Source organism: Heliangelus exortis, chromosome 2, assembly GCF_036169615.1.
Source record: "Heliangelus exortis chromosome 2, bHelExo1.hap1, whole genome shotgun sequence".
In the NCBI taxonomy this organism is placed as follows: domain Eukaryota; kingdom Metazoa; phylum Chordata; class Aves; order Apodiformes; family Trochilidae; genus Heliangelus; species Heliangelus exortis.
The window spans coordinates 17,034,793-17,048,684 of NC_092423.1; the positions used below are offsets into that span (position 1 = coordinate 17,034,793).

Consider the following 13,892-nt stretch of genomic DNA (forward strand, 5'->3'; position numbering starts at 1 on the left):
CTACTGAAGAAGTTAGCACCTCTTCACTTGGCTGGTGTTAATTTCCTTTGAACTCCAGCTATACAGAAATACCCATCTGCAACCTGAAGTTAGGTATGCAAAACATGAGATGATGGGTGCCACCCGGAGTTGTCATTTCCTCTTGCTCACTGGTACATAGGACTTCTTGCCACTCTTTAATCTCTGTATTTGTTGTTGCTCAGCCTTCTGAGGCTTCTGTCTCTGCATCCTACGCTGTGCTTTTCAAAATTGTTACAATTTTTAATTATTTATTTAATTTTAATAATTTTAATCATTATGCTGTTTTTATCTCAACCCACAAGTTTCTCATTTTTACCTCCCAGCTCTCTCTGCCATCTCCACTGGGGGAGGCTGAGCAAGTGGCTGTGTGGTGCTGTTTCCAACCAGGATTAAACTACATCATTCACCCAGGAGAGAGCCCAAAAGAGAATTGTCCCTCTCAGTCACTGAAGTTTTTAAGAAAAGGCTAGTAGTAGTAACTTCTGATTTCTTCATGAAAGGTATGGGCACAGTTCATCCTACCTGGTGGTAGACCACTGGACTACTGACCAAATTCCCTTCTGATGCTCTGATGGTCTGACAGTGGTCAGACTTTTCAACCCTGCTACCAAAACCTTGCCAGCCATGAGGGGGAAAAATAACAATGAAGGCAGTCAAACACTGGAACAGATTGCCCAGAGGCTCTGAAGGCCCATCCTTGAAGGTTCTCCAAAGTAAGCTGGACAAAGTCCTGAGCAACCAGGCCTAACACCCAGGCCTTTTGTGAGGATGAGATGTGTGACAGAGGGGCTTTCCAAGCCACGTTATTCTGTGATTCTGCAAAACTGTTTGAACCACTTGGTGTCTCAGCAAACGTTTGCAAGACACAGGAATACAGAGACAGATCAGAATATGTTTGTCCCTGCAAAGCTGCCCCTACTTTGTCCCCAGTAATTATTTTATTAAAAAAAAAAAAAAAAAAAAGACAGGAAGGCACAGTAAGAGATAGATCTGCTCTGAATAGAGGGAGAAGGAGGCTGAGAAGGCACACAGAAAAAGATATTTCAAACACAAAATGTTGTGAAATGTGGAGTCTTACCAGCACACATACATTGTTTCTTAATTGCAAAGCATTGTGCAGGAAGTCCCACACCCTAGAAACTGCACTTGCTCTCCCTACCTTGCTGTCTCTACAGCCCTGAACCCATCTGACATTCAAGCCACAGCCAAAGCTTTCTTTGCATCTGTGAGCCTTCCTGTGCTGACCCTGAGGGAGATCTGGGCTGAATGTCTTTCCCCTTGCTTCTTGCAAATGCCCCAGTGCTAGTCAGTGGTTCCTGCTGCTGAAGAGAAGGTTCTGGCACCTCATTTTGAGGGCGGGGTTGAACCCAGGTCTCCTGCCCTCCTGGTACATGGCCTGACCATGGGTGCTGGTGCAAGAGGCAGGTAACTCAGCCACCTGAACAGGACCTGCTTGTTGGTTAGGTTCTTACAGCTGCTCTTGATTAGTTTCTGTGAGCCTGAAGTCAAGAATGTACCTATGTTAGGCACATTCTGACACCATCTAAAGATGAAGTCATTGGGGACATTAGAAATTATTTGATTGTATTTCTGGATACCCACAGATCTTGCAAAGATGCAGGTACAAGCTGCTTAAATGTGAAGCATCAGCTGTCACTCTCATCTCTTTTCTAGTCATGTCAGGTATATGTCTGCTTTGGCTGTCACCATTTCATTAGCACTGAGAAACACAAAGAAACGTTATGGTGAATATTTACCTATGTGGCAATATTTGCAAACTCATTCACTGGAACCTCACTTTGAGACTTTCAGTAAATAGTGTTAACTACCAGGACAGAGGCTGTGTCTTCATCCAAAAATACAGGAAAGTTTGATTTGCTCAAAGTCCTGTAGTTTCTTCCTGTCCCTGCCCCAAGAATTATTTCAGATTTTATACTACTAGAAGTTTATTATGAAGTTATTTACTATTAGAAGTAGTTATTAGTTATTTATTATTATCTATTATTAGAAGTTAATAAAAAAATACATGAATAGGCCAGGGAACAGAAAAAAGAATTCAGATTCTTGAAGACTGGCATCTACCTCCTGCTTGAAGACCAGTCTGAGTGGTGAGTTGGACCATCTTTTCACACTGTATGTCAGACCCCAAAGCCTCAGAAAGAGTTAACCAACCTGTGCTCAAGGTACTGTAACCACCCTGTGCTCAAGGTACTGGGTTCCCTGATTGGGTAGCTCCCACCAACAGGCCATTTCCTACCTCCTAATAATTTACAGAGCTTGGTTTCCAGCTCCTGAGGAGCCAGAAAGAAACTGGCTATAACACATAGTCAATTTTTATGTTCTGCTTTGATGAGCTTAAATAATTCAATAATCCTTTATGGATGCTTTTTACAGTGAAAGCATTTAGCTGGGCAACATCTCTTCATGTCTTCTGCAATTTGAGTGAATCATTCACAGTGTGGTCCGGTAAGTTTTCTGGGTATGGGAATAGGTGTGCCTCTGGTGTTTGTCTTCAAGCATAGGTCTATTTTTCTCTGGAATTAACTCCACATAAGAAAAGCTATATTTTCCAGTAGGATAAATCTGAAAAGAAGCCACGTTGTGTTCACACGATATCAAATACCTTACTCCTTTCTTCTGATGACAGATTCATCCTGTGTGAAGAGCTCTGACACTAACATATGCAAAGATGTTCAAGGAAATGAAGAACAGAACATGAGGAAGAAAGTGTCGGTTTGGTTTAAAAACCTTGGTTAAAAAAACTTCCGTTTCAACAAGTTAGGAGATAAAGAAAATAGCTTCTAAGGGCCTGCTTCCACAGAGAAACTCGGAACTGACATACCTTCCTCACAACACCTGTGCACAGAAAAGGTAAACACCAGGATCCAACTTGCACAAAATGCTGGGCACAGTGGGAGATGCGAAACACTGCTCAGAGCCTGGCTGGCTGGTTTATGACCACAAGCATAAAACAGGTGGCAAGCTTCTCTCCTTAGGATGAGACAGAATACTTACAGTTTTCTTTGCAAGTACTGGCAGGAGAGGAGAAAGTTGCTTCTTTAAAAGGTCAACAAGAAATGCTTGTGACATATTAGCTGAAGGGCTGAAATGTGTCTCCATAAATCTCACATCTGAGCTTAACATTCTCCTCAGCCAGAGGGCATTCACACCACTGTCATGAACACCAGGCTCCAGGGTAGATTTTGGACTTAGAAAGATGGTATCGTTGCTGTTTCACAAAGCTCTGGACTACCACACCAGAGATTTTTCTGGCTTTGCCCACTGCAATCACTAACCTTGTTTCAAAGCCCTTTATTATTTCTTCAGCTGTCACTCCTCTGATTTATTAATGTGTTTACCAAGAGGAAGCACTGTAAGATGTAGTACATCACCACTTTCTATGTTTTGCTTCCAGGCAAAAGAATAATTCCTAGTGATGAAGTAATGACAGAGCATCGGATCCAGGGAAAACACTAAAGATGACAGACAGTGCAGCCTGAAGGAGGAAGTGTAGAGCAGGGCCTGCAGCCTGCCCCGCCGGAGCCGGCCCGTACAACGGGGCTGCAAGCAGTGCTTCGCACGACGGCCGCTGTCACTCCACCGGGGTCCCGGCGGGACCGCTCTCCTCGGGGCGGGAGGACCTCCGCAGCCCACTGGGCCAAACCTGTCTCCCCCCCCCCGAGGAAGAGGCGGTGGGAGGAGGTGCCCGCCTCTCTGAGCCCCGGCCGCAACCTCGTGTCCCCGCCCGGCAGCCCCAAGGTGGAGTAAGCGTCGCGCAGTCAGAGGGAGGGAGCGGCCGCCTGTCCCATCGGCTCAGCCCTCGCCGCGCCGCTGCAGGACATGCACTCGCTCCGCCGGCAGCTCCCCTTCTCCGTAAGCGGCCGCATGGCCCCGGCCCCTGCCCCCGGCTCGCCCATGGCGGAGACGCGGAGCCCCGAGGAGGGCTGTTCCTGCCGCAATACGAACTGCTTGGAGCGGCCGCTGCGGCGGTTCTTCGAGGGGTTGGGGAGCAGCGTTGCCGCCTGCCCCTGGCCCTTCTTGCTAGTGCCCCTGGTGCTGTCGAGCGGGCTGGGCACCGGCTTCCTCTTCCTGCCCCAGCGGCAGGCGAACGACATCGAGGGGCAGTTCACGCCTACGACGGGGCCCGCCAAGGCCGAGCGCGACTTGGTGTTGCAGCACTTCCCCACCGACGACTCGCAGCGCTTCTCCGCCGCGCGGCTGCCCACCGAGGGCGCTTACGCCGCCCTCATCGCCGTGGCGGCGGGGGGGGGCTCGGTGCTGTCCCCGACGGCGCGGCTCGACGTGCTGCAGCTGGACAAGACCGTGCGCGCCCGAGGCTACGACCGGCTCTGCGCCCTTAGCCACGGCGTGTGCAACAGCCCTAACCCGCTGCTGCCGCTGCTGGACGGGGCGGAGGCGGCCGCCCTGGTTAACCTCACCTTCCCCTCCAGCAACGGCACCTTCCTGGGAGCGTATCTCGGCGGCGTGCAGACGGCTGCCGGAGGGCGGGTGGTGTCGGCCCGGGCCCTGAAGCTGGTGTATCACCTGCAGGAGGACAGCCCCGCCGCGGCGGGCAGGAGCCGGCAGTGGCTGAAAAGATTCCTGCAGGACATCCCGGCGGCGTTGGGCTTCTCCTCCATTCAGGTAACGCAGGTGTGGGCTCGGGGTTAGAACTGACTAATTGGGGTCAGTCACTGTGCCGGCAGCGGCACAGATTGCCCTCAGACACCTGCAGGGAGCAGCATCGTAGGGGCATGGCCGGTCCGTAAACACGGTTGAAACCGAGCTCAGCACAACATGGGGATGCTGCTGGTCTTCCAGGGCAACTAAATCCAAGGCGGGCCAAGGGTCATTCACCAATTTCCCCACTTTGATGCAGAGATGATGATAATCCCCAGATGGCCTAGAGTCAGAGCTTTTGTTCAAGGCTCACCATGAGATTGAACAGATTGTCCAGGGAGGTAGTTGAGTCCTCATCCCTGGAGGTTTTCAAGGTGAGGCTTGACAAGGCTTTGAACTGCCTGATCTAGTTGAGGATGTCCCTGTTCACTGCAAGAGGGTTAGACTAGATGACCTTTAGAGGTCCCTTCCGATCCAAACTGCTCTATGATTCTTTGACTCCTATAGGTGTCCACCCAAACTCAAATTTGCTTGGTACAGCAGGTACCAAGAGGTATAGAGGTACAGCAGGGACCACCCTGTCCTCAAGAACATGTCCCCTGCACCCCAAAACCTCTTGCACTTCCTGCAAACAGGTGGTACAGGTGCCCACAGCCTTTCAGGGTGGATGGGACAGCCACACTGAGAAGATTCCCTGAGCTGTGAGGTTCAGTCCTGGGATCAGGTTGGCTAATTGCTGTCAAAGTGAAAATTCAGAGAAACGTGTAAAAGGCAGGGTAGGGTTTTGGGGCTTCTTACAACATAGTGTGGACTTGATGATTGAGGTTCAAGCCTTGCCGTAACAGATTGACGGCCCCCTCTCAGGTTTCTTCTGGCCAACTCAGAAGTGGCTCTGAAGCAGAGGCATCCTAGTCAGAAGGGCTGGGAGCTTACACTGACAGCCACTATGTTGTTCTCATAGGCCTCTCACAAATTACTTATGGTCTCCACTTCAGCACTGGAGCATACCTGTGTGCTGTGTTTCACTGTGATGGTCAACTCCAGGTTATAAGTGGTTAATCGTGCAAACTATCCTACAGGTAAATCCAGATTTTCATGAGGTTGTGGCCCTCCTTGCCAGTCTACCTCCTCATCAGGCTTTTGTCTTGTCCCAGTTTCAGACAGAATAGAACTAAGTGTCTTTCTAGTAATTTACTTTCAGTTTGGGTTTTCTAAGTACTTGCTGAAATTAATGGCATGTTTTGCAGTCAGTGTCTGCTTCTGCTGTAGTTAGTGCTAGAAAATGGTATGCAGAACCAAGACCTCAGCTCAGTTCTGAAAAACATTTTACGCTCCATCCACAAAATAAAAAGGGAGTAAAGGGGTCATGCTGCAACTCTCCTGTTAATAGAGAGCATCTGTCAGTTGTTTAATAGCTGGGCCGGTGTTAAACCATGACATGTGATAAGGTTTTCAGGGAAATGTCTTCGGTCTAGAATCAATTAAAAATAAAATTTAAAGGTCCATCTGGCAGAAAAGCAATTTCCAGCAACAGGCACTACAGATGTAATAGAAGGAGCAGAAGAGCCACCACCATGTCCCACCACTGTATCTCCTTAGCTACTGGGGAACAGGAACTCAGGGACTTCCTAAGCCCAGTGTCACATCTGTATTTTATGGGGTTTTAGTATCCAGGTTAGCCTGTGTGCTCTTTGGACCCACCTGAGGTTCTAGTCTGGACAGCACTGTCAGTTGGTGGGAGGCCCAAAATGCCCAGGCTATGTGGTTGCTAGAAGGGAGGTGACAGAGGGAGAATGCAGGGGTCATGCTTGGCTGCAGCACTGTGAGGAATGCTTCCAGTGTCATCCACTCCCTGCTGCTGATGCAGTGCTCTGGCCTTGGCCTCTGCTCAGTGCAGGCAGCACTTTGTGGGGTTGCAGAAATGCATTAGTTTTAGCATTGCCTGTGTGTTTGTAAAAGACCAAGAAAAGGAGTAGAAGTTCTTAATCTTTTCTTTCCTTGTTTTAACAACAGGTGACTTACTTCACCTCACTGTCCAGACAACAGGAGTTTGAAGGAAATACCAAGAGCGTGATTCCCTTCTTCTCTGTAACCTATTTCTTGACAATAACCTTTTCAATCGTCTCTTGCCTAAGGTAAAATGTCTATGGATCAATGTGGAGTGACCTCCACTCTTTATATTGCCTAAATTGGTTTCTGCTCATGTAAAGCAAAGTCATTCTTGAAGCTGCAGATTTCATAGGCAACATGTATTTCTTTGCTGATTCTTTCCTACTTGTATGTATTTGCCAGCTGCTTCAGTGAGGTTCATGATAAGTATCAGACCAATACCTGAACAGGCATTTAGTTCAGCCATGCACAGCTTGGATGCTGGGATCCCTTCATCTGTTCGCTGATGTCATTTATCATTTCTGTAGTTTGTGGCTCATCCTTTTAGTAGCTGATGGTTTCAGAACTATTTAAACAATGGAAACAATTCTCTACTCTTCCTCTTTCAAAAAGGTCTGTGGTGCTACGGCTTTGGAACTGAAAAATACTATGCCAGATTAAATGCTTTTAATTATGAAAGGGTTCTACTTCACCCTATGGAGGAAGGGGACCAGAACCATGAGTTAGCCAGCCTGGCAGTGGCATAATTCTGCACAAGCACTTTTGAATAAAACTTACCAACTCAACTTGGCATACCCAGTGTAGACATTCACCAAAAAGATATGTAAAAGTCACACAGGAAAGCTGTCATTTGAGTGGAGGGAAGGAATAGGTGGTGCTATTGCTGAAGTCATTTGCCTACTTTCTTGCTTTATTTGTAGCATCTAACCTTGTCCTGCTGATAAGATACTAATTCTTTGTAAAGATCAGTTAAAAAGGGGAAGCAAGATGGGGAGGGAGGAGGAAGTGTACCTTTTAAATATCTGTTTGCACCTTTTTTCTGCCACCTGCTTAATCAAGGTACAGATGAATGAGTACTAGCTTCATAGCTTACTGTAAGTCTTAGTATGTCTTTAGGCATTCTGCTTGCTAGAAGAGTTTGAGCCTTACCTGGTGCCCACAAAGAACTTAGCCTGCCCTTCCTTTTTGGATGACAGAAGGTGAACCATTGTACATTTGAAAACTCTGTGGCAGTGTTTGTGTGCTATGTTTGAGAAAGATCTGCTTGGAAGGTGAGCTCACTGGTTTAGTGCTTACATCAAGCATCATGACCATTAAAGTTACAGTTTCTCTACATAAGCTCTTTCATGTCCAGTCATTTGTGACCACAGAGCAAGGACGCTTTCACTAATACACACTTCTTGCCTTGGAAGTGAGAGGTTCTCTTAAAGTACAGAAGAGGTCTACATCCTGGAAAATATTAGTGATTCAGCAAGGAGCAACTCGGCCTCTTTGGTCGTGGTGCAGTCTCCCACTGGGAGCATTTAATGGGGAATCCTTGAGCCAGCCCTCAGGAGCATCTTAGCAAATGGATAGTAGCAAATCTGTCTGCTGAGAAGGCTTTTATAAAAAGCACTGAGTGCCTAGAAGATGTTTCTGTAGTAGAATGAAGCTACACTAAGGATCTGTGTAAAAGTAAAGCCCTTCTAAAAAGTCATAATTTTGTGTTTGCTAAAAACCTTCTTTCTCATTGGGAGAGCTTATGTATCTTCATTTTGCCATCTCTCTTGTTATCGATGCAAGGGTCTGCAAACATCTTTACTGTAATTTGCATAATTGGCAGTAATAATGTATTTAGCACCTCCTATAGAAATGAATCTTGTCCAGTGCTGACACCTGTTAGCTCTTGCAGCAAAGAGCAGCTTTCATCAGGAGTCCTCTTCACAGACAACATAGTGTCAGTATCTGTGCAGAGTATTCACTTATCATGACAAGTGCTTTGGTGAAATATTTAATGTGTATCTAAGATAATTCCTAAAAAATATTAAATATTAATTAATGTTATTAAAGAAATATTAAAATATTTTAATGTTTTCAGACTGAACTGTATAAGAAATAATGTGTGGCTTGCATGCTGTGGAGTACTATCTGCTGGTTTAGCTGTACTAAGCAGCTTTGGACTGATGCTCTTCTGTGGAGTGCCATTTGTGGTCACGGTAGCAAATGCACCATTTCTTATTCTAGGTAAGTAGAAAAAGTGAGTTGGATACAGATACAAAGGCTGAAGTGGAATTAAAACGACCTGACAGTGTTGTTACCCTTTTACGGTGTGAGCATCAGATCATTTACAGTTCCATCCTGCACTGAGGGGAGGAGACACTTGGAGTTGCATCCTCTAAGGTCCTGCAGGCAGAGGAGCTGCTCAGACCAGCAGCTGGGAGTGGAGCTGGGCTCTGGCAGAAGGGCAGCTTTTCCCAAAAACAATGCCTGCTCCAGTTCCAGGGCTGTGGCATGAGAAATGTAAATGCAAATGTGGTACAGTTAGCACTTCTGCCATAGTTTGAATATCCCTGGTAATTTAGCCACGCTGATTAGTAGTTTATTTAACTAGTGCTAATACTTGAGGTGAGCTCAAAAGTTTTCTGTCATCGCATTCCTCTGTACCATCCCCTGCTGCTTTTTGTGTGTGTACTATAAGCATTTACATCATTTACACATACCTCTAGCACTGAGTAAGTTTCTCTGTGCCAAAACAGTTTGTTCTTACTGCTGTTTGATGGGACTGCTGAATTTGTCATCAATGTAAGGAAGTGCAGAGGTCTTCCCCAAATCATCCGCTGCATGACCACCTCTTTTTGCAGTACAGTGAGAGCTCCCTATTTGTCTGCTCTTAGTTAGCTTCAGGGTAGCCCAACAGCAGCACCATGGAACATGTGCCAGAGTGCAGCTCGTGCTGTGCTAGTGCTGACTTAATCCAGTCCCTGTATGATGAGCTGAATATGGGAAGTAAGTAACCGTAAGCTTTTGCATCCCATTTTCAGAGTGTAGTCTTTGGGCTTGAATACAACCTAAGTAATCAATAGGACTGTCTGTAATTTCAAATAATAAATACATCTTGTTTTGTTAGGACGTGAAATTTCCTCTGCAGTACAATGATGATCTACTAAACAGTCTCACTTAGCTATGCAATCGAAGTAATGCACCATTTTCACAGCCAGCTCCCCTCAGAAAAGCAAGGAAGTTGGTGTTGTTGCATCACAATTGCAGTCTGTCTAACTCAGTGCGTAGCAAATAGCACTGGGTAGTGTCGCTACAAATAAATTACTGCTTTTAAAATCTGTCTGTGGTCTCCTGTATGTTAAATTGATGTGATATTTTCATCAGGTTGATAGAAGCTCTGCAAATACTCCTTAAAATATATGTCGCTTCTTTGTTTCCTGCATAATTCACATGCATTTTGTATTTGCTTTTGTTTGCTTATCAATCGCAGAGGCTCTAAATTTCAGAATTACCCTTGTGTACATTAGGGAAAGGGCTTAAGCCAGTCTCTTCAGATCTTTATAAATAACATGCAGGCTTTTATCTTCCTTGCATTAAGCCAAAGAAGTACATTAGATTAATTGCTTTCAAAGCCAGCTTGCTTCCTGGAGGCAGCCTGGCTTGCTGACATACAGTGTTTCCTTTTGACATGCTGCTTAATTCATCTTTGCATGGCTACTGGCATTGCCTGTCCAGGCAGCAGTGATTTCATCTTTTCTCTAATGCTCACCTATATAATCTACACTTGCTCCTCTGTTCATATAGTCCTGCTTTCCTTATTGGGTGATTTTCAGGGAATGGAAGAGCCATTGATACAGTAATATTGGTAAAAGTGTGATTAAAACCCCAAGTGTCAGCAGAGCTGAGAAGCACACTGGCTCTGCCTTTTCAAATGTTGGCTTGATTACTCTTTTGTCTTGGGAAAAACTCTAACTCAGAACCCCGGCTTCAGGCACATCAGTATAATTGTCAAGATAAATGAATAATAAATCGTTACTAAATGATCAAAGATAAACTGGAGAAAAGGCAAAGTGCATAAAAAAGCAAACTACTGGAGAACAGGGACCACATTTCTCCCGTGTGATAACAACTGTTTTCCCTGTCTCCTGAAGGCAGAGCAAGAAATTATTGGTGTTCTCTCTTGTAGTGATTGCAGAGATAATGAGGACTTTTCTAACAGTGAGAATAGTAGAGCATTAAAGTAAGCAATGTGCTTAAATCTATGTAATCTACCTCACTGAACAGCTGGACAGCACGTTTGTCCGAGATGGAGTAGGAGTGCTCAGTTGTTCAGCAGAGCAGGCTGAGAGATCAACAACTCACCAGGTCACCAGGAGTTTCTGAAATGTAATCAATCCACCTACGCACAAAGGATCTGGTTTTGTGTAACTATTTAACTGGAATCAGCACTGAAGCAATGCTAAAGCCTAACTTTCTTTTTCAAAATCGTATGCTGACTTAAATGTGATTAATTTGTATTTTCGTTGGGTGTTAGTGGAAGCTGCTACTTGCAATGCAATGTTAACTTTTTCTCCCCCTGCAGGAGTTGGTGTTGATGACATGTTCATAATGATCGCTTCCTGGGAGCAAAGTTCAAGAAAGAAAAGGGAACCTGATGTTAAAGCTCTGCTGGCTGAGACGTACACAGAAGCAGCTCTTTCTGTGACCATCACCACACTCACAGATGTTTTGGCCTTCTTCATTGGCACCTGGACTGCTTTTCCATCTGTGAGATCATTTTGCCTATATACAGGCACTGCTTTTGTTTTCTGCTATATATATACCATGACCTTCTTTGGGGCAGTTATTGTATTAAATCATAAAAGGGAGCAAGGAAACCGACACTGGCTAACTTGTATGCCTGTGAGAGTAGATAATGATCAGGCTGAGAAGTCCTGCTTGTACAATGCTTGCTGTATAGGCAACTGTTCTAGTCAGTCATCTCAGCTAGAAAGTGAACATCCAATGAGCATATTCTTTGAAAAGTATTACGGTCCTTTTTTGACAAATAAGTGGGTCAAGCTACTTGTGGTGGTGGTGTACGGAGCATATTTGGGTGGCAGCATTTATGGATGCACTCAGGTCAGGGAAGGCATTGATCTTCGAAATCTGGCGAGCGATGACTCTTATGTTATTCCATACTACGATGATGATGACAAATACTTCTCATCTTATGGACCCAGGGTCATGGTTGTCATTCCTGAAAGTGTAGATTACTGGAATAAGACCGTTCGTCTTGTGATTGAGAACTGCACACAGAATTTAGAGGCTATTTCCTATGTAGACAAGAACCTCTCAGAGTCATGGCTCAGAGTATACACAGGACTTGGCAACAGTGGTTTGATAAATATAAACAGTAAGACTCTCTTCATTGCTAACTTACCTAGACTGTTCGAAATTGTTCCCAGTTTTAAGTGGGACATTAACATGACCCAGAATAAAATCGAAGCTTCACGCTTCTTTATTCAGACAGTGAACGTGACCTCAGCTGTTGATGAGAAAAATCTTCTAAACCAGTTAAGAGAGACAGCCAAGCAGTGCAGTATTCCATTAGTGGTGTACCATCCAGCCTTCATCTACTATGATCAGTACCTTGTAATAGTGCAGAACACCATTCAGAATGTTGTCATTGCTGCTGGGGCAATGCTTATCATCTCCCTTTTGCTTATTCCCAACCCATTGTGCTCCTTGTGGGTGACTTTTGCCATAGCTTCTGTAATAGTTGGCGTTGCTGGTTTCATGACATTTTGGGATGTCAATCTTGATTCCATATCCATGATCAACCTGGTCATTTGTATAGGGTTTTCAGTAGATTTTTCTGCTCATATTTCTTATGCCTTTGTTACAAGTAGAGAGTCATCAGCCAATGGAAGGGCAATCAAAGCTCTGTCCCTGCTAGGTTACCCAGTGTTACAAGGTGCAGTTTCTACTATACTGGGAGTAGTTGTCCTGGCTGCAGCAAAAACCTACATCTTCAGGACATTCTTCAAGATCATGTTCCTTGTTATTTTGTTTGGGGCTCTTCATGGTCTTGTTTTTATTCCCGTGTTCTTAACCATTTTTGGAAACTTTGGCAGGTCACCCCACAGTACCAAATCTAAAGAGAGCTTGGACGATTGGAAGTGAGCACATGTAAGATACTAGGTATTTATTATATGTAGAGGAAAACGCTGTGACTTCAGGGAATATAAGAAATTGAGAACCTGAAGGACAGAAAAATAAACAGGGAAGCAAAGGCCTCAGAAAGGCCTGGCAAGAAAATTAAGAGACAAAATGAAAATGCACAGAATCCATCTCTTTTTTGTGTGCTTGTCTATAACGCCTTAAAGTTCTTAAATTATTTTTGTTGTGATTTGTGTACTGAATGTATTTGGGCAGTGGTCAGTGTCTGTAGATTCTAATACATTTGCCCCAGCTTGATGGGATTACCTTACAGGTTTGTCAGGAAATGTGCACAGGAGGGAGGAACAGCTCCCACTGGTTTGCATTTCCTGCCTGTTGAACGTGATACTGTAACTCAGCCCAGCACAGCCTGAAGACAATTTCTCTGAGGAGGCTCAAAGCTGAAGGTTTAACAGCAAGACTATAGAGGGTCAGAACTGCCTTGTATTGTAATGATTCATAAACCTACGGGAGACAAAGGCTACTTAGGCTCCTAATGCAGCACAAGACTCCCTTAGGGGAGGCAAATGGACTCACATTTTATATTTGAATCCATCTTTTGTAGGTGTCCTGTTTTCTTTCAAAGATTAAATATGATTTAGCTTTAAGAAGATTGTGTATAGTTTCTGTTGGCTGCAGTTTATGAAGGGATATGCTGTAGATGTGTGGACTTCTGGGTAACCCCCATGGAAGATGCTGTACCATGTCATGGAAGGGTAAGTAAGGATGCACTAGAGAGAATGACACCCCAATTCAGGACAAAGCAAAAAGCAACTTGGGTTTAAGCTGGTCAGTCCTAAAAGTATAAACCCATAAAATCATTGTGTTAAGTCAGTTTTTTCCCCCTTCTTACCTATGCTACCCCAGAGGCACTACAACAGCCTTGGCCAGCAGTAGGCCCACCAGGGAGCCAGTTGGCATCGCCTGTGTAGGACACAGGGGAAGCTTCTGGCAGCTGCTCTGTGAAGCCACTCCTGTAACCTCCCCCACAACCAAAACCTTCCTGTGCAAACCTCATACAGTGGTCTCCTACCTCTGACCAGTGAGGAAATTTCAGCTCCTAGATACAGCCATAAAATTTCACAGAGGAGGTGAAACCCAATGCCTGAACAGACAAGTGTTTTTGAAATGCCAGATACCACATGCACCCAGCCATGGAGGTATGACAAAATCCCCAGTAA

At 45.1% G+C, this 13,892-nt stretch overlaps 1 protein-coding gene across 1 annotated transcript; it reads left to right on the forward strand.

Annotated features, from left to right (window-relative positions):
• Positions 1 to 3,759: 3,759 nt before the first annotated feature.
• LOC139792111 (patched domain-containing protein 3) lies at positions 3,760 to 13,322 on the forward strand. The gene is made up of 4 exons (XM_071734961.1): positions 3,760 to 4,665; positions 6,655 to 6,776; positions 8,609 to 8,754; positions 11,093 to 13,322. Exons 1-4 carry the CDS (start codon positions 3,862 to 3,864, stop codon positions 12,673 to 12,675), a joined length of 2,655 nt encoding a protein of 884 aa, XP_071591062.1. The 5' UTR covers positions 3,760 to 3,861; the 3' UTR covers positions 12,676 to 13,322.
• Positions 13,323 to 13,892: the final 570 nt, after the last annotated feature.